This window comes from Sitodiplosis mosellana, unplaced genomic scaffold (assembly GCF_009176505.1).
Source record: "Sitodiplosis mosellana isolate CC-2019 unplaced genomic scaffold, AAFC_SMos_1.0 Smas_scaffold_30, whole genome shotgun sequence".
Lineage (NCBI taxonomy): Eukaryota > Metazoa > Arthropoda > Insecta > Diptera > Cecidomyiidae > Sitodiplosis > Sitodiplosis mosellana.
The window spans coordinates 1998154-2015491 of record NW_022595272.1 but is presented as its reverse complement, the minus strand read 5'-3'; the positions used below and the strand labels follow the sequence as shown (position 1 = coordinate 2015491).

Here is a 17338-nt window from a genome sequence, read left to right as displayed (position 1 = left end):
TAAACATGAACGCTGTAAAGAAATTATTCGCTTACATTGCGGTAATTGTCGTCGTGGCTTGTTATTGCTAAGGAAAGAAAAAGAAACAACTTGTAAATACCAACGCGTATGCAGTTCCAGGTATTGAATCGGCAAATTTCGAGCGGAACAAAGTAGTACACACAATGATTTTCCGGTACAAGGCAAAGTTGAAAGTAAAGACAGAACAAAGTCAAGGTCGACGTTATTGTGCCTTTCGAGTATATTCAACCCACACTCGTCCAGTCATCATCATCATCATCATCATCATCACGCGTGCATGTCACTGTGCATTTTAAATGAGATTGAACTGATTAACTAGCGCTACGTGAATAGAATTTTTCCAATGCTCGTGTTTTTTCCCACTTGGATCATAGTTTTCATGATGAGTAAGTGGAATAAATCGGCGAAAGAGATTTTTCATTGTCCACAATTTCATTTATCATCTCGAATCGACGTTTTAATTTATTAAAACATCTCAGACAGTAAACAATTTGTAGAAATAATTTTTTTTATTGCAAATTGGACTTTTCATACAACTTGCTTGTGCGGTCACATTCGACTCACAAAGAGCATCTATCATAAAGGCGTTACTCGTAAAACATTTGCATTGAATACCAATTCTTGAACAATGTCGGCTCCACACCTAAATACGCATTTTCTTTCGTCTAATTTGTTTACCTTCGATTTTCGCCGTTGAAAATGCAAGTGCAAATAATGATTTTAACCGTAATTAGAGATGCCAGTGCTGTTGGAGCAGCTGCAGATGCTTGCTATTAGATTGTTATGACGAATTGGTTTCTCACGTTAGACCGATTTTGTTTTTGAGATTGATCGTGCAGTTGCATCTAATCGTTGCTAGAGGCAATTAACACTTTATAGAATTTATTATGTGTCGGTCAATTGGCGGTACTGAAATTTGATCGAAACAGTTTCGTGATTGAGTCGTTCTCAATTGAAGTCAAAACTCACTCACAATTACTTTTGTCTCAATTGAATTGAACATTTCGCAGCGGAATTGAGTGGAACAAATAACTCAACTCAAACGGAATGAGATTTTATTTGGAAAAATCTCCATTTAGAGATAGTAGAAAAGTTGTTCCATTTTTAAATTTTCAAAGTGAATCTTGCAGAAACAATTCAATTTTTCGAAATGAAATCTCGAAACGATGATGATATTTTTTTAACGACAAAGCCACAAATTACGGAGAGCACGCCTTGAATTCGATGTATTATAGCTGCATTTAATGATTGTTGTCCATGCAAAATGAAACAAATGTGTAAAACCACAACCAGAATATTTATTAGAAAAAAGGGAAAGGTGCGGATTCAACTTTGCACGAGAGTTACCTTCAAATAAACGTAACGTGCAAGTAATTTTTCGATAATTTGCGTGCATTTAGAGCAATACGGTCTTACACGAACCGCATACGTTTAGTATCTATTCACGATTGCTATAACTCTCAAGCATGCTTGATACAAAAATAGAACTTTTACGTTGTGAGCGCGATTACGACAAGCTCAACATCATTGTAAACCGTTTTCATTCACACACAGTATGCCCTGCACCACGTGCTCGATGAGCTCATTTGCATTTGATTGCAGAATATTTGTAATCTCACCACATCGTACACAATCACGTAACATTCAACTGTCAGGATGGCCGAGCGGTCTAAGGCGCCAGACTCAAGATTTATCGTCTTGCTCATGTAGAATGAGTCTTCTGGTCTACATCTGTAGGCGTGGGTTCAAATCCCACTTCTGACAAAATATTTTTTTTTTCTTTTTCTAAGCAATGTTTTTATTTAAATTCAATTACAATTTTCCTTAACCATTTTATAGTCGCGCATTTATGAATAAATAGGAATTTTGACTATTTATCCATAGAAAATGCAACTTTCGTCCAAAAATAGAAAGAATTTCATTCCAATACGATATCAAGATATAACAAATCATTTGTTTTAGAAGAAATTCCTCGGTAATGAAACAATTGCACGTTTCAATTTAGTTTTTCATAACGAATCAATTTTTAACTGAATAGAATTTTGCTGTGCATAATATTGAAGAAAAAAAAATACAAAACTCCGTCTTTATCCGATTTTTTTTCTCGTCAATATGTTATTGGATTTCATGTTTGCGAACGGAAAAATGTGTTTGATGAGATCGAAAATGTATTTTTTGGGCTAACGTTGTTTGACGTTTCAGCGAATAACAAAACTTGGAATTACATAAAACAAGACGTCATTGCGTTTTGCGTACGTTAAATTCGAAATAGCAAATTTGCCAATTTGCATTCTGTTTGTGCCCGAAAATATTCGCAAAAAGAAAGTAAAACGATTTCTAATTAGCAAATAAAAACGGCACAGAAAATACTATCCGGCAATTAGGTAGACGAAAATTCAGAAAAAAAACATTTTCGCTGAAGAGAAAAAATTCAAATATTCGGAGTGGTGAATGGAATCGGGCAACCCATCGAATCGACTAGCTCGAAACGTATTTTGGGCTTCCATGTTGGAAAAATGACGCATGCGTTTACATGAAATTGATGTGTGTGTACAAGTTTTTCTGTGCAATTCATCGTTGCTCGTTTTACATTTTCGTTCGTGCTCAATTTCACATACAGTATTCAACATTTGCCAAATAAGAATCGCACTCTCTCTCTAATCCTGCAATAGGAGGAAAAAAAAAACAAGAAGAGAATAAATCGAATAAAAAACCAGAATCGAAAAGTTTATAAATTAATTTTAATCAACATCAACACCAATTGCCATCGAAATAAATTTTTTTTTTAACAAAATGGAAAAGAAAGAGCAGTTGCTAATTATTAAACCAGAACATGAGTTGAAATTTCGTGGTAAGTGCAATTAATAGCCGTGAACTCAGACGAATTGCTGATAAATGAAGAAAAAGAACGAAAAAAAGAACACGTAACATGAGAAAAACGACGAGTGAGAAAATATGTGTGTCAGGCGCGATGGGAAGTTATTGTTTTGCCAAAAAAAAAAAAATTCTCGAACTCTATTTCGTTCCATCTTTTTCGTTTCTTCTTTTTTTTTTTCTTTTCTTCGAATGATGATGATGAAGCGATTCCCAAGCATATTTCGCACGAATAATAAAAGATTTTCCGTACAAAAATGAAGAGACTGAATTGCTGCGATTAAACAGTGGATTCATAAAATGAGATATTCCGATGAAAATGTGAAATTTTTGTGAAAAAACTTGACGTTGCTTAAAATATACAAACAATAAAAAGCCAAGAGACCGAGAGGGAGAGAGAAAGAGAAAAAAGTGTATTGTCGTCATATTTTGCGGCGGCTTTCAGTTCAACGGATATATGCGTGTGGAAGCGTCTCGTTCTTGTCGACATGTCACCCGAATCGTTTCGTTTCGTTCGCGCACATACGGTGACTCGGTGACTGTGTATTTTATTGCGCTTTGAGAACGATTCAGAGGCTCTGCATGCAAAATTTCGGCCGTTATGTGTCTGTGTGTCGCTGTTAATGCTCAAACTGAGCTCATTTCGAATTGACACTAAATGGCATACCGCTACAATTGCCGCTCATAAATTGCTTCACATGCAAATCGCTATACAAGAACGAAGTTTTCGACGTTGTTGTTGTTCATTTTTTTTTCGTATTTCGGTGAAAAACATGCACAAATTCGCATCACATTCGGTGCGATTTTCACATTTTTCGATCGAAAAAATAAAATAGTCATTCGTTATTCAAATGGTGTCTTCGATCCATTTTGGCACCATTCAATATGACTTTTTCAATCGATTGAATGTAAATTACCCGTAAAAACCTACAATTGAATTCAATTAGAATTTGCTTGTGATTCGACCATTGCTCCCCAGAGCACCCAGAGGAATAAAACGAATATAATTGTTAGAACACTAGAGTACACGTCATCCCATCAAGTAATTTACAGTGTAACTTGATTTTTAGTGCGCATTTTTATCGTTCTTGGGATTAATTCTATGTTGTTTGCATTGCGTCACATTTGTCCAGTTCGAATGGACAAAAAAAAACACACACAAATCACAACAGCACAACAGAACAATGCTGGTCATTGTACGGACTTGAAATACAGTCCCAAGGAGATTGAAAATCGCTTCGATTTCACGATATATAGACAAAATAAATATTTATTCGCACAATTTTCGGTTCGTATTGAAGTTCTTTGCCGAATGGCAAACAACAGTTTCGCCGCATTGTGCCGCAAACTCACACAGATGCACACGCACACACATACACGCCGAGAACAGAACGAGTGTGTGTCATCGACGGTTGCCTTCCATACGACACGTTTAGATTTTTATATAATTATTAAATCATCATTCCATTCCGTCTATTTTGGATCGCGTACACTTGTTTGGCTCTATCTTGCTTCATGCTTGGGAATGACTTTCTTCTATTTCGTGCGGCCGATCGAATGTTCGCTGATTTTTTGTTTTTGTTGTTGCTTCGCTTTCACCGTGCGCGCACATCTTCGGCATTCCGTGGATATTATGATGTGTATTCAAGTAGAAATTATGATTATTTATTATTGCGATGTTTGTTTATAAATAGGCGAAAAGAAAGAAATGTGTTCGCATTTCGTTCGCAGCAAGTGGCGTACTGACATTCAGCTCTATCTGGAATTGCCACATGAACCGCTTGTAAAAAAAACCCGCTGTTTAATTAATCGATTGCTCTATTTTCGTTTCGTCGAAATGTGTGTATGATTCATGAAATCAAACGGTTCTGTGCACAGTATTATAAAAATAAGACGGTCGTGCCTCACAGGACGAGCAAATTTCGATTTATGTTCACAAACATTTCGTTGAACCGAAATTACATGTTATTACTGCTGATACGTATTATTTTCAAATCAGACAAAAGTAACAAGCGTCGATGCGAACAGAACGAAGCAAATCCACTTGATTGGTGTTTGTTTGTTTTATTAAACCGTCAACCGAAACACTTCACCATTCAGCCGAAACCAAGGGGATTTGGTGTGCGCAAACTTGAAACTAGCAACTGCCAAATCTCTGTTTTCCGTATCGCTCCGGAATCGATAAATTCGGACGAGGAAGCAAACAGTGGACATGCAAACGAGACTAACCGAAACATTGTTACGGAATGAGCATGGTGAAGAAATGAGCGTTGGCGTTACGTGGTGTGAAAACAGCTGAAGTTCGTGACTTGAGTTGTACGCCAATCGAATTGTAGTGGTCGGAGAAAACCCTGTCGTTGACGCTCACACTCACCGTGATCCGAATGAAATGCACTTAACAACAGAATGGAAGCGATTTCGATGGGAATTTTATTAACGCCATTGATTTTCATGAGAGACTCAATGATATGCTGAGAATGATTCACTTGAACACATCGCTGTGCGTATGTGTTTTCTGTGGGTGATAAGAACATAAAAACTTCTTGGCGCCATCGAGATTATGTTCTTTTCCCCTGAATTATTCTTAAAATAGTTGCGATGCGATGATTAAAACGATTCCCATTCATTCGTACAATTGTCATTCGCCACTTAGAAAACAAATCTATTTAAACCCAACGAAATACAATTGATCCAATAATTCGTCTGAGCAATTATCGAACAAATCTCAATTAAAACTCATTCACAATTAACCATATGCATGATTTTTTCTTTCTTTCCAATTTTAGGTCCATTTAATCAGGCCATCACGTCACATATGTTGTTGAAAAATCCAACTGATAAACCAATTCTATTCAAAATCAAAACGACGGCCCCGAAACGGTACTGTGTACGTCCAAATTCCGGTTTGCTAGAGCCAAACAATTTTATAGAAGTTGGAAGTAAGTGAAACAGCCGAAATTTACTGTGAAAAAAAACCTAACATTTGCGATAACATTCGACCAGAGTGATTAATTCATTTCCGCTTGAATTTTCGTTCACAGTTTGTTTACAACCATTTGATTTTGATCCGAATGAAAAGAACAGACACAAGTTTATGGTCCAAAGTCTTGTCGCTCCAGATGGCGAGTTCAATGCCGAACAATTAGTAATTCCGAATTGAAATTGTGTTGTGTCATATTTCAAGAGTAAGAGATGATTTTATGTGTTTTTGTTTGTTACAGTGGAAAGAGGTGAAACCGGAAGAATTAATGGACTCCAAATTGCGATGCGTATTCGAATTCCCGGATGATAAGAAACAAACATCAGCTACTGAAGGTACGTCAGATAATGTAATGCGGTTTGTGAACGAATATGATACATATATGAAAGAGAATTTGGGAAAAGAGACACTGATCCATATACTGTGCATGTATCATCGAATTGCCGCAATTATTCAAACCACTTTACCTCATATTTACACACAAATTTTTCTCTCTAAAATTCTTCAGAAGACGCTAAATTGAAGCAAAATACGACTAGCGGCAGCGATGCTACTGGCAGCTCCGGCACGGCTGATGATAAGGTATGCGTCGCAATCATTTTATTTGCAATATTTCAATTTCAACTCATTTTGTTAATTTATTTTCGTTTATTATTTGCAGGCACGCGATTCATCCGATTATGCACGGGTTTCGGCCGAAGTACGGCAATTACGTGATGGCGAAAGTCAGCTACGACAAGAAAACATGCAACTGAAAGTAAGTTTCGTTTTGTTGCACAAAATTTTTAATTTAATATAAACGGAGAAGCTCACAAAAAACGAATGTTTTTGTTCTTTGTTCTTGTTGCAGGAGGAAAACTTGCGATTACGTATGCTTAACGATATGAATTCAAAGAAGGAAACATCGGCAGCGTTTCAAAATCCATATTCACCACCACAGTTGGCCCAACAGCAGCTGCCAGTCAAGTATATTGCCATCGCTATTGCAATGGCTCTTTTCGGATTGATTCTAGGAAAATTCGTGCTCTGAATCAACGACATCGATCGGAGTGCAACTGCTTCTGTTGATGCGGGCGCAAAACAATGAAACCATCAATAATGAGAAGAGAAAGTAACCAAGAGTTACACATGAAAAGAAAAACCAATCCAAAACAAATTTAAAAAAAAAACACACACACACAAAACCATCAAAACCAGCATGCAACAATTAACGATTATTTTAAAAGAGGAGAAAAAAATGAAAAAAATGAAACAAGTTTAACTTAAGAATCGGCATTGTGGAACAAAACTAAATTCTGATTCAATAAAAATTTAAAAAAATTCTCTGCAAAAACAACAACAACAACAAAAGCATCCAAATTAACGAATTATGCATTAAAAAATTGAGATAACGTGTACGAAACAAAAAACACACAAGAAAAATTTAGAAATCATTTCGAGAATAGAACCTAAGCATTGATTTCAACTGTCGCGTCGACTTCGAAATGGATAATTTAAACCATATTTTAGAGAAATAGAGGGAGAAAAAAGAATCAAACAAGCAAACAACACACACCCAGAGAGACATTGCATTCAATAAACAACAACAACCGCTATTATTAAACATTTGACCATTTCCAATTTTTATTGATTTTTGTTAAAGTGTTTTTTTTTTCTTTTTTCTTTCATTTTTTTTTACTCGTTAGATTTTATGATATAAATTTAAAAAAAAAAGCAAATTCTTCGTAATCGCGAAACTGTCATGCATTTCCTAAACTTATCGTAAATTTTAAATGTAATGAAATTTTTCAACACATGTGGTGAGATCGTGGAACATACAGAAACAAAAAAAAAAAATTAAAAAATGTAAAATTATTGCAATTATCGACATCTTTTTCTCTGGCATCAATCACATTCAAAAAACAATTCCACAGCAAGGCAAACTGCATGATAAACTCTTCAACCACACACACACACATACAAAACACATACATATTAATCTAATTAGACGCGACAGCTTAAATCTGGTTGAGTGTTACTTGTATTTGTATACACTAAAAATTTATTAATCATTGTTAAAAACAAAGGAAAAATTACTGATTAAAAAATATATACTATGAAAGTGAACTTAAACATGAAAATGTAAGGAAAAAAAAAACAACACAGGCTTTTCTTTTTATGAACAACTTGTTGAATGCCATTTCCCTTTACAGGCTGGATTTATTGCTCGCTGTTACTTACTTACTGCAAACAAGTTTATGTGGCTCATAAATAGCCACTAGACATGTCACCGGATTTAGTCATCGACTTCGTTCCGAAAACGCAATGAACTTTCAATTACCTAGGTTAGAATTGATGACGTCAAACATGAAAATAAAACACGCATCGGAATTTAAAGCAACATTTGTTTATTTACATTTTGTTTCTGTTTTGAGCAAGGCAATAAGATATCTCTGTTGAAAGTGTGTCAGCCTCCATATACGACCGGCGAAATAAACTTGACATTCTTTTGAATAATTCAACAGATTTTTATGTAAAATACTGGATGTACCATGCACCACCACAAATACCAGTTTTACACCTGCACATTTTTCTTCGTATGCATGTTAATTTAGACACATACATGAACTGATTCAAACAAAAACTAAGAATTGATAAATTTCACATTCTTTCCAACAATGAAAGATCAACAACATGTATGAAATTCTTCTAGGGGCTGGGTAAGTGACCACTGAATTCCGATTGGTTAACAGTTAAGTGATTAAACTCTTCGGGAACATAATTAGCCAACGTATGCACTGAAAACTAATTACTCAACTTAAACGACGCATGTCACTAGAATGTGTGTAATTATCACACACGTTATCTATGGCGATGTATAGCCCACTTTTTTCTTCGCATTTTTTGAAAACTTAATTACGTATTTTGACACTTGAAAACTCTACCGATACCGATACCATTATCAGTATACAATTAAGTCCGGAACTGTAATAAACTTTGTTTATCTATTTTGGTGTGTTTTGATGTTGCTACGGGCTTATCTCTCTCAATTTATCACAGAATCTAATAAAATTCAAGGGTAGTGAGGGGAAAAATATCCGCAGCTATTGTACTTTCTGCTCTTACAAGCGATAACAATCCGTTCAATCATCATAAATTGTTTTTGATACTCGTGTGATTCGGGTTTTATGGATGGCAATGTGCTCATTGTGATTAGAACTACCGTTCCATTCGAAAAAAATTTATTGTCCAAAACGTTGCACGAATTTTAACGGAATTTGTGATTATTTCCAGTAGTGGTGAAAAAAAGAAATTATTTTTGAGATGAACAGAGAAGGGCATACGAATGGTGCATACGACAAGGATAATAATGGTTTCGGACAGGTAATTTGTTAGAAAATTCATACAAGGCTAATTAAGATGGATTTATACGTTTGATTGAAAATTCCAGGGACAGATGTTGCAAACGATTGCCGAAGTGCCGAGAACTGATGCCATTGTACTGGATCGCGAGTTCAGTTACGCCGAACAACCAAACACATTTTCCGAGAAATATTCGTCCGAAATTAAACTCGCTCGAACACTCATCATAAATCTTGTATTTGGTGCTTATTTCGCATGGGCTTCGTATTATTTTGTTAAAAACAGTCAGTATAAAAACACGGAATCATTGATATTAGTTTAAACTCTGAACACGATGTTTTACTTTGAAATTTTTCAGAACAATGGGAGTCAAAATGTGGAAATATGTGGTGTGATGGATATGGCATGTTCTTCATCTTGGTCGTTTTCACCTACACACTCATCTTTTACTTCAAAGTTATCAAGCGATTCTTCGGACGTAGCATTGCGAAAACCATTCGACCATATTCAAGAAAAATCACTACAACTTTCGATCGCAAAAAGTATTACAAACACATATAAGATAACCTCTTGATATTCGAAACGTGGTTGAATTAAATTGATCGTCAATATTTTTCAGATATATGAAACTAATCGTGGTTGCAATTTTACTCACAATATTCGGTATTTTCATTGGCATTGACTCGTACGATTCGCCAGAACGGCTTCGATCACTCCTTGGAATCGTCATTCTTCTGGGCATTGGATTCGTTTTCTCTAAACATCGAACGCATGTAAGTTTAGTTGAATATAGAAATCGTATGAATTTTGAGTTACATGTCAAATTACTTTTTGCAAGCATTGCGTAAGAAAATTGTGATGAAACTGTCAAAATTCTCGCTAATCAAGTACAACAGTTACGCTTGAAGTAGAAAATTATTTGTGATAAAATAATTATGATGATTTGTGCACGTATTAATTAAGATAAACTGGAGGACAGTTATCTGTGGAATGTCGCTGCAATTTCTGATGGGAATTTTTTGTATTCGTATGAATATTGGACGGAAAATTTTTGGATGTCTTGGCGATAGGGTAGCGGTATTTTTTGATTTTGCTAAAAAAGGAGCCTCATTTGTCTATGGTGATGATTTGGTTTACGGTAACAAAAGCCTGGAATTTACAGCAGTGTTTGCGTTTTCGGTGAGTATGATCAAGATTTGTTTTATCTTCATCGTTTAATTCTCTATAAGAGTACTTGAAAGACGAGTGTTTTAACTGAATCCAATCAATTTTGTATTAGGTGTTGCCCGTTATCTTCTTCTTCAGTTTCATTGTTTCAATATTGTACTACTACGGCGCTATGCAATGGATTATCCAAAAATTGGGCAATCTACTTCAATCAATTATGGGAACAACGCTATGTGAAAGTGTGACAGTTGCTGCGAATATTTTCCTTGGAATGACTGAATCTCCATTGATCATCAAACCGTACATAAGAGTGAGGCGCTAATGACATTTTAGCTGCTTTTTAAATGAATCAAAAAAATGAATTGGCCTTGATTGTTTTTTCTTCAGTACTTGACTGCGTCCGAAATACATGTGATTATGTCATCCGGATTTGCAACAGTCTCGGGCACCGTCTTAGCTGCCTATATGAACTTTGGAGCTGATGCATCTCATTTGATTACGTCTAGTGTAATGGCAGCACCGGCCACTTTCGCATTTTCAAAACTCATTTATCCCGAAACAGAAATCAGCCAGACCACATCGAAATCATTCAGCATGGAGAAATCGTAAGTGCGATTGCAAAACTTAGCATGATCGAATCAAGAATTGAATTTAAAAAAAAATCAAACATTTTAATTTAGCCAAGAGAACTCCGTATTGGATGCAGCGTCGAATGGAGCCTTTGCTGCTGTGCAACTTATTGCTGGAATCATTGCCAATTTGGTGGCATTTGTTTCGTTTGTTGCATTTCTGAATGCGGTCGTTGGCTGGCTTGGAATGCTAGTGGGCTACGATTTCTTGACCGTTGAGTGGTTCTTCGGCAAAATGTTTATTCCACTGGCTTACATCATTGGCATTCCATGGGAAGATTGCGAAAAAGTCGGAGCTGTTATTGCATCAAAAAATATTATAAATGAATTCGTAGCTTATAAAAAATTGGGCGAATTGAAAAATGCACATGCCATTTCAGTGAGTACAACCAACACTAACATATTTCGACTCAATAATTCCAAGAAATCGAAAAAGTGTTTGAATAACTTTTTAAAATGAATCGTTTCGACCCATTTTTAGGAGCGAAGCGTTGCAATCACAACGTTTGCCATCTGTGGATTTGCTAATTTAAGCTCACTCGGTATGATGATTGGAAATCTCGGTACGATGTGCCCAGAGAAACGAAGTATCATCACATCTGTCTCAGTCCGTGCATTAATTTCCGGCTCAATCATTTGCTTCATCAACGCGAGTATAGCAGGTAATTTACAATGAATGTTGATAAGATACAAATCGTGCTAAAGGAATGGAAACAACTCAATGGTCACTTGAACACAATGACGATTGCTGATTCCAACACAAAAAAAAAAACCATTCATCATTGTAATAATAGATTCAACTCGTTGAATCGTGGGTTGACAACAAGATTTCGAAAGAAAGCATGTTACCATGGCTCCGAATTAACTTCATTCATAAACGAATTCTTGTCTGGTTTTTCCTTTGCAGGTCTCTTGATGACAAATGATATTTTCATGCAAGACGCGCAAAATACTACAGTCACCAATGGAACGATCAATTAGATTAAGCAATTTATCAATGATAAATTAATAGCAGATAATGCATTTTCTATGGAAACGAAACCAATTTGAAAAAAAAACACACACATTTCTCGAAGATAAATTGTTGTAATTTTCACCATGTTGGAAATCCAATGAAATTCACAAAAAAAGAGAAGAAAAATACGAACCTCTTTCTATCATCACAAATATAATAATCATAGGAGAACAAATGATCTGGTTTTCTTCAAATAAAAACATCAATTTTTTTTCATACATAAAAACGAGCAATTATCAAAATAATTTCGAACTCACTTAAATAAAACGATAAAACGTGATAATTTTATGTGAATGCAATTCAAACATTGCGTCACAGGCGGTGAATGATTAAATGTCGTGAGATTATCGGGGCCTTAAAATACTGTAGTAAAATTTGTTGCACCATTGAAACGTCGTATCGTTTATTATATTATGGCAGTGAGTGCAAGTCGAAGTCCATGTACAGCTGTTCCGTTCGATCGTACACCGTTTTTGAGACTGCTAAAACATCAGGCAAAATGGAAATGGATCGTTCAACATCTTGGCAAACCCTATTGAACAGTTGTTCACGCGTCGGCAATGTATACATGGCAACCAATGCGCCCTTCCGAATAAGCCATGGATGGTATTGGGCAAGAGTTTCGTTATAGGCCACTTTACAAACACCAGTCGTCTTTTCATGTGCCTCAATCTCACTCAATTTGAGCAGAAATTCACGTACAAACGCTAGAATGAGCGATAAAATTGATTAATCTGTGAACAATTACAGCGATAGAATGGAAACCATTACCTAATCCACGATGCAATCGTAGTAGCGTGCGACTGCCTGACACATAGTCTTTTTTATCCAAAAGTGCCGATGTCTTTTCATACTCCATCATCGTAGCAAACGTTTCGAATTGTTCAGCGTTTTCTTTTTGTCGATGCATCTCCAGAATTTCAATCTTTGCTTTCACATCACTGCTAACAAAGCCAAACACGGATCCCATCAAATGGAAAAACCTAAACAACAAAAGACAATGCTTTGAATCACAAAAAATCAATAATGAATGGAACTTAATTGAACACATACTTGCACAACTCTTTGAAACCTTCCAAATAGAAATCCATCGCAACATCAGTCTCATCTCTGATGGCAGCTTTAAAATTCGTCTGCAAACTTTCAATATCGAAAAATTCTTGATCCATTGTTTTGCTCTGGCGATTTAACAACGAACATAACAAAGACTAATGACAACAAAGACCCTTTCCCACTGTTCAATTCGTTCACTTGCTAATGAGCTTCCAGCATTATTATAAAACAAACGTGACGATGAAATCAACAAATTGAACTGCTGTCAAATTCCAAGGGCGTTCCAATACTGCTCACTTCCAAACGTCATATTTTTGACAATGCGAATTCATTCGTTATGAAAAGAAATATAAAACTATTTTATTTGGATTTTTTTTTATATTGTCATTCTTTAAAAATTACTTTTTTTAAAATAAATAAAATAATTTTAATTTTTCTTCTCAAAAATTCGATTGAATTTCGACGTACAAATTCATTCTGTATGCATGTATACATGTTTTTCATACGAATGCTGTGGTTCGAATCAAAGCTGTCAGTTCAGACAGCATTTCACGCGAACTGTCATTCGGTTGCTTTGAATATGAACAATTGCAAACGGTTTTCACTGCATGAAGCCGCATTCTGTTTAGTGAGCACGCACTTTCAGAATTTTGTGATTTTATTTTAAATTGATTGAAGTGATTTAGTTCAAACCTGTAATAAAATGGGAGTAGACGATGATATAAGGCAATTTGAAGAATGGGCCGAAAGTTTAGGCTGTTCGACAAAGTGCCTGCCTCCAAAGAAGACATTAAGTCGGTAAGTCGAACACACACAAACTTTTCGATCATGTTGTCGCCGATATTAATTTGTTTCTTTCTGTTTTTGGCACACGCTTTCATTGCGTCCAGTATATTTTCATCAGGTCAAGCATTGGCTTTCAACGAATTAATGCGTCGTGTTAGACCACAGCAAGAAGTGAAAGCTATACGCGATGAAACGAAAGTACGAAAAATTGAACGGCTCAGTGGAAATGTGGTCGCTGTAAGTACATAACGGGGCAGAATTTGTAAGATTAGGTTAGGCGTTCATTTGCATTGTCATGATTGTTACAGGTGAAAAAGGTTCAATCGGAGCAGTTGTACTTGTATCAGACCAAAAAGAAGTTGGAAGAACGATTGGAACAACTGAAAACAAAGGTTGCCACGCAAAAGGAACAGTATAACAAATTGGCCGTTTCCTCTAAAGAAAACAGTACGTATCTCATTCAATCAATTGTCTTTGATGCATTGATCAGTTGTTCATTTGTGATTTACCATTGACTTTGTTTCAATAGACATTCAAAAGATGCAATTGAAAGAGGAAATAGCTGATATCACAGCCAAAAATGCCATTTTCAAGTTGAAAACCATTGACATTGAGCGACAAATTCAGTTGGAAAACGAAATTGGTAGAAAAATCGATCTGATCACGCCAGTGAAGTTCAGCGGTTATACCGGCATGGACAAGAGTTCGATGGACGCATTGGCAACTGCCAAAGCCGAGCTTCAGAAGTTCTACGCCACTTTCAATCACACGAAAAGTTATGAAGGTAATTCGGGATTTCTTAGCGAATAATGAATGAAAAATAAAAGAAAAATGGTTTGTTTGTTTCTCATGTTCACAGTCAATTTGGTGGCACGTCAACAGCTCTGGCAAAAGTTGCGCGAGACATTTGCTCAGATACCAAATTTGGTTCTATGGACCACAATTAGCGAGCAGATGAAACAGCCAGTGTCGATGATGGAGTCGCTAAGCTTGATGGACATGGAAAAGGTGTTGTACGTTGATGCCGGTCACGGTGATGCAACACGAAAGAATAATCTACAAATCGAAATTGGTAAGCTGTATGCGAAACACATCAAACTCTGCATCGTACGAAGAGGCATTAACAAACATAACGATGAGCTTGTAAAAGAATACGTCGTATGTTATGAGTCATTTCTAAACGATTTACGCACCAAATTCACCATGTACAATAATCAAAACATTGATGATGAATTTTTGGGCGATTACTTGGCCATTTATTCGACATTACATTATGGTAAAGGCGAAATTGAGTTTCTGCTCAAGAGGGTCGACGAGAATGAGTTGGAAATTCAACGCTGTAAGAAATCGAATGACGATTATCGCATCGCAAACATGGAATTGTCCAACATTTACAGCGAAATGGAAACGATTTACATTCGTGCACATGAAGATATCTACAATTTGTCGCATGTACGTGAAAAGATTCAGCATAGCGAAGAACTGATGCGATACTTATTGCAATGCAAGAAAGATCAACAACCGACAGCGCCGAACGGTGAGGCTCGTATGAACAATTCTGGCAACAGCAGTTTTGGATCAAATAACGATAGCGTTCTATACACCACTCGAACAGACAATCTCAACAGCACTGGGCCATTTGGAAGGTAAAATTTTCGTTGTATTTCTAGAATATGACACAGATTTTTATTTTTCTTCGGCTTATCAGGGCTTTCCTGGAAGAAAAGCATTTGATAGCTGGAATTTTTGTCTCTTTGGCTGATTTTCTAAGTAAATTCTTTGTCAAAATTACAGATCAGAAAGTCGTGCAGTGCCAGCGTCATTGCCAAATCAACTGAATGAGATAAAAATGTTCATAAGCACACCAATCGACAGATTCAAACTGCGAAATCCGTTGCAAGAGTAAGCCATTTGGTTATTATTCAGATTTTTTTTTCGGAAAACTCAAATAAAAATGAACTGTGGCTCTTTTCAGGCACTTGGATTTGTGTGCAAATCCGATGGTCAAACTGAAAGTGTACAGCCAGTTTCCGAAGGAAGTGAAGCTATTGGTAACCGATTACATGATGACACCAGCCGGAGCGATTCAGAAATTGCAGGCACAAATTGACTGGTTCACCAAGATGGGAATTGTTGAAGGGGCATTCATACCTCCAGATAACTTGGCTGAAGGTAAATTTGAACGTTAAAAGATTGATCAATCTATGTCTTGTCTTGTCTAGAATTTGCGATTTTCGATGCAAATTCCCTTTGTCGAGAACAAAATCTAATTGCTATTCGCATTTTCAGTTGATGAAACGAAATTGAAAATGCAGCAAAGTCAACAGAATGACACATTGGCTGAAACTACTGATGAAACCACAGCGATTTGCGCCAACATTCATCGAACCCATCAAAATATTCAGCGTTACATACGGTTCATTGATGAAAACCCACTCAGCAAATGGGTACCAAAGAAGGAAACATTCAACGGTAAAACATACCAGGAATACGAACGCGAGTTCATGATGTACTACAAAATGATTCAGAAATAAGAAGGAGTTGAAATAATTTTTTTGTAGAAGGAAAAAGTAATTGCGTATAATTGTTCGAGATTAATTTTAATATTTGGTCAAATGTCTGTGTTAAGCACGTTAATATTTAGCTGTATTCGTTTAGAAACCGAAACTAAATCTCAATTGTTCGAATAAGATTCATAATATGTCAAAAATATTGGAAAGAAAAGAATTTAATTAAAGTCAAAATTATCGATGAAATAAGTCGGTGAATTGTTCTATTCACAATATTTTCAATCAATATGCATATCAGTTAAGAGGTGAAAATGTACTTTGCTTCATAGTTTCATGTTTTGGCTTCGAGCTATAGCCTTGCAGGAAATATAACGTTTGATGCTATGGAGCTAGCTATGGACAAACGATCCTGCTCCACCATTTCGGACAGCTCATTTATCAGGCTTCTTGCTGCGTCCAGTCAACGTTCACACATGGCCATGTGAATTTTGTGTGTCAAATCGAAGAACTTCTGTTCAAATGGACTGTACATATCAGTTGGAATATTATTTTCATCATAGATACACCGATCCCACTAAAATGAATCAAACTCGACTTAATAAAACGTGAATTTATCGAATTAAAATGTAAATCATACCCAGTATTTATATTCATCGCTTTTGAACGGTATGTCAAATGTGCCAGGGAAGTGTATGTATTCGTCTGAAAATTCAGGCGGTTTTGAACACGCTGTTTATACTCCCAATAAATATTCCGTAAAGTCTTCACGCCACTGAAGATTATTCTCCTGATGTCTACGCTTCACTTCAGCGAATAGCTCTTGGAGCGCAGCCACCTCTGGCTCAAGACTTCTCGGTGTATCATTCCCATCTCTTCTATAAAATCCTTCTCCCCACTTAAAGAGATAGAAAACAATTCAAGTTATATTCTACTTAGATGTAAAAAAATATGAGATTTGCAT

General features: G+C 36.1%; 4 protein-coding genes and 1 non-coding gene across 6 annotated transcripts; 4 read left to right on the top strand and 1 right to left on the bottom strand.

Annotated features, from left to right (window-relative positions):
• Window positions 1-1671: 1671 nt before the first annotated feature.
• Trnal-caa (transfer RNA leucine (anticodon CAA)) lies at window positions 1672-1785 on the top strand. The gene is made up of 2 exons: window positions 1672-1709; window positions 1740-1785. It is a non-coding gene; the product is annotated as a tRNA-Leu (tRNA).
• A 762-nt stretch (window positions 1786-2547) lies between these two features.
• LOC129569054 (vesicle-associated membrane protein-associated protein B) lies at window positions 2548-7735 on the top strand. The gene is made up of 7 exons (XM_055447453.1): window positions 2548-2872; window positions 5682-5834; window positions 5937-6040; window positions 6117-6210; window positions 6384-6457; window positions 6537-6632; window positions 6726-7735. The coding sequence occupies exons 1-7, from the start codon at window positions 2815-2817 to the stop codon at window positions 6903-6905; spliced, it is 759 nt and encodes a 252-aa protein (XP_055303428.1). The 5' UTR covers window positions 2548-2814; the 3' UTR covers window positions 6906-7735.
• Window positions 7736-8245: 510 nt separating this feature from the next.
• Window positions 8246-13337, bottom strand: LOC129569055 (ceramide-1-phosphate transfer protein). Its single transcript, XM_055447454.1, has 3 exons — window positions 13082-13337; window positions 12800-13011; window positions 8246-12735 (listed from the first exon to the last, which is right to left on the bottom strand). The coding sequence occupies exons 1-3, from the start codon at window positions 13195-13197 to the stop codon at window positions 12440-12442; spliced, it is 624 nt and encodes a 207-aa protein (XP_055303429.1). The 5' UTR covers window positions 13198-13337; the 3' UTR covers window positions 8246-12439.
• On the top strand, window positions 9122-12089 carry LOC129569053 (uncharacterized transporter YutK). Its single transcript, XM_055447451.1, has 10 exons — window positions 9122-9238; window positions 9306-9501; window positions 9576-9759; window positions 9837-9990; window positions 10181-10396; window positions 10497-10694; window positions 10772-10989; window positions 11065-11392; window positions 11495-11675; window positions 11921-12089. The coding sequence occupies exons 1-10, from the start codon at window positions 9179-9181 to the stop codon at window positions 11992-11994; spliced, it is 1809 nt and encodes a 602-aa protein (XP_055303426.1). The 5' UTR covers window positions 9122-9178; the 3' UTR covers window positions 11995-12089.
• Window positions 13338-13398: 61 nt separating the features above from the next.
• LOC129569052 (augmin complex subunit dgt5) lies at window positions 13399-16623 on the top strand. 2 transcript variants are annotated; one of them, XM_055447450.1, is made up of 9 exons: window positions 13642-13879; window positions 13972-14104; window positions 14176-14314; window positions 14397-14651; window positions 14727-14939; window positions 15150-15513; window positions 15662-15769; window positions 15843-16039; window positions 16157-16623. In XM_055447450.1, the coding sequence occupies exons 1-9, from the start codon at window positions 13785-13787 to the stop codon at window positions 16399-16401; spliced, it is 1749 nt and encodes a 582-aa protein (XP_055303425.1). In that variant the 5' UTR covers window positions 13642-13784; the 3' UTR covers window positions 16402-16623. The 2 variants fall into 2 exon arrangements, with proteins under 2 accessions (XP_055303424.1, XP_055303425.1); XM_055447449.1 differs by having other exon boundaries at window positions 13399-13879; window positions 14727-15513.
• The last annotated feature ends 715 nt before the right edge of the window (window positions 16624-17338 follow it).

Coding starts and splice junctions, on each gene's coding strand:
- LOC129569054 (XM_055447453.1), top strand. CDS start 2,815: ATGGAAAAGAAAGAGCAGTTGCTAATTATTAAACCAGAACATGAGTTG. Junction 2,873..5,681: donor ACATGAGTTGAAATTTCGTG/GTAAGTGCAATT, acceptor TTCCAATTTTAG/GTCCATTTAATCAGGCCATC. Junction 6,633..6,725: donor AAGAAAACATGCAACTGAAA/GTAAGTTTCGTT, acceptor TTCTTGTTGCAG/GAGGAAAACTTGCGATTACG.
- LOC129569053 (XM_055447451.1), top strand. CDS start 9,179: ATGAACAGAGAAGGGCATACGAATGGTGCATACGACAAGGATAATAAT. Junction 9,239..9,305: donor ATAATAATGGTTTCGGACAG/GTAATTTGTTAG, acceptor TGAAAATTCCAG/GGACAGATGTTGCAAACGAT. Junction 9,991..10,180: donor TCTCTAAACATCGAACGCAT/GTAAGTTTAGTT, acceptor GTATTAATTAAG/ATAAACTGGAGGACAGTTAT.
- LOC129569055 (XM_055447454.1), bottom strand. CDS start 13,197: ATGGATCAAGAATTTTTCGATATTGAAAGTTTGCAGACGAATTTTAAA. Junction 13,012..13,081: donor GGTTTCAAAGAGTTGTGCAA/GTATGTGTTCAA, acceptor TTTGTTGTTTAG/GTTTTTCCATTTGATGGGAT. Junction 12,736..12,799: donor ACGATTGCATCGTGGATTAG/GTAATGGTTTCC, acceptor CGCTCATTCTAG/CGTTTGTACGTGAATTTCTG.
- LOC129569052 (XM_055447449.1), top strand. CDS start 13,785: ATGGGAGTAGACGATGATATAAGGCAATTTGAAGAATGGGCCGAAAGT. Junction 14,315..14,396: donor CGTTTCCTCTAAAGAAAACA/GTACGTATCTCA, acceptor TTGTTTCAATAG/ACATTCAAAAGATGCAATTG. Junction 15,770..15,842: donor CTGCGAAATCCGTTGCAAGA/GTAAGCCATTTG, acceptor GGCTCTTTTCAG/GCACTTGGATTTGTGTGCAA.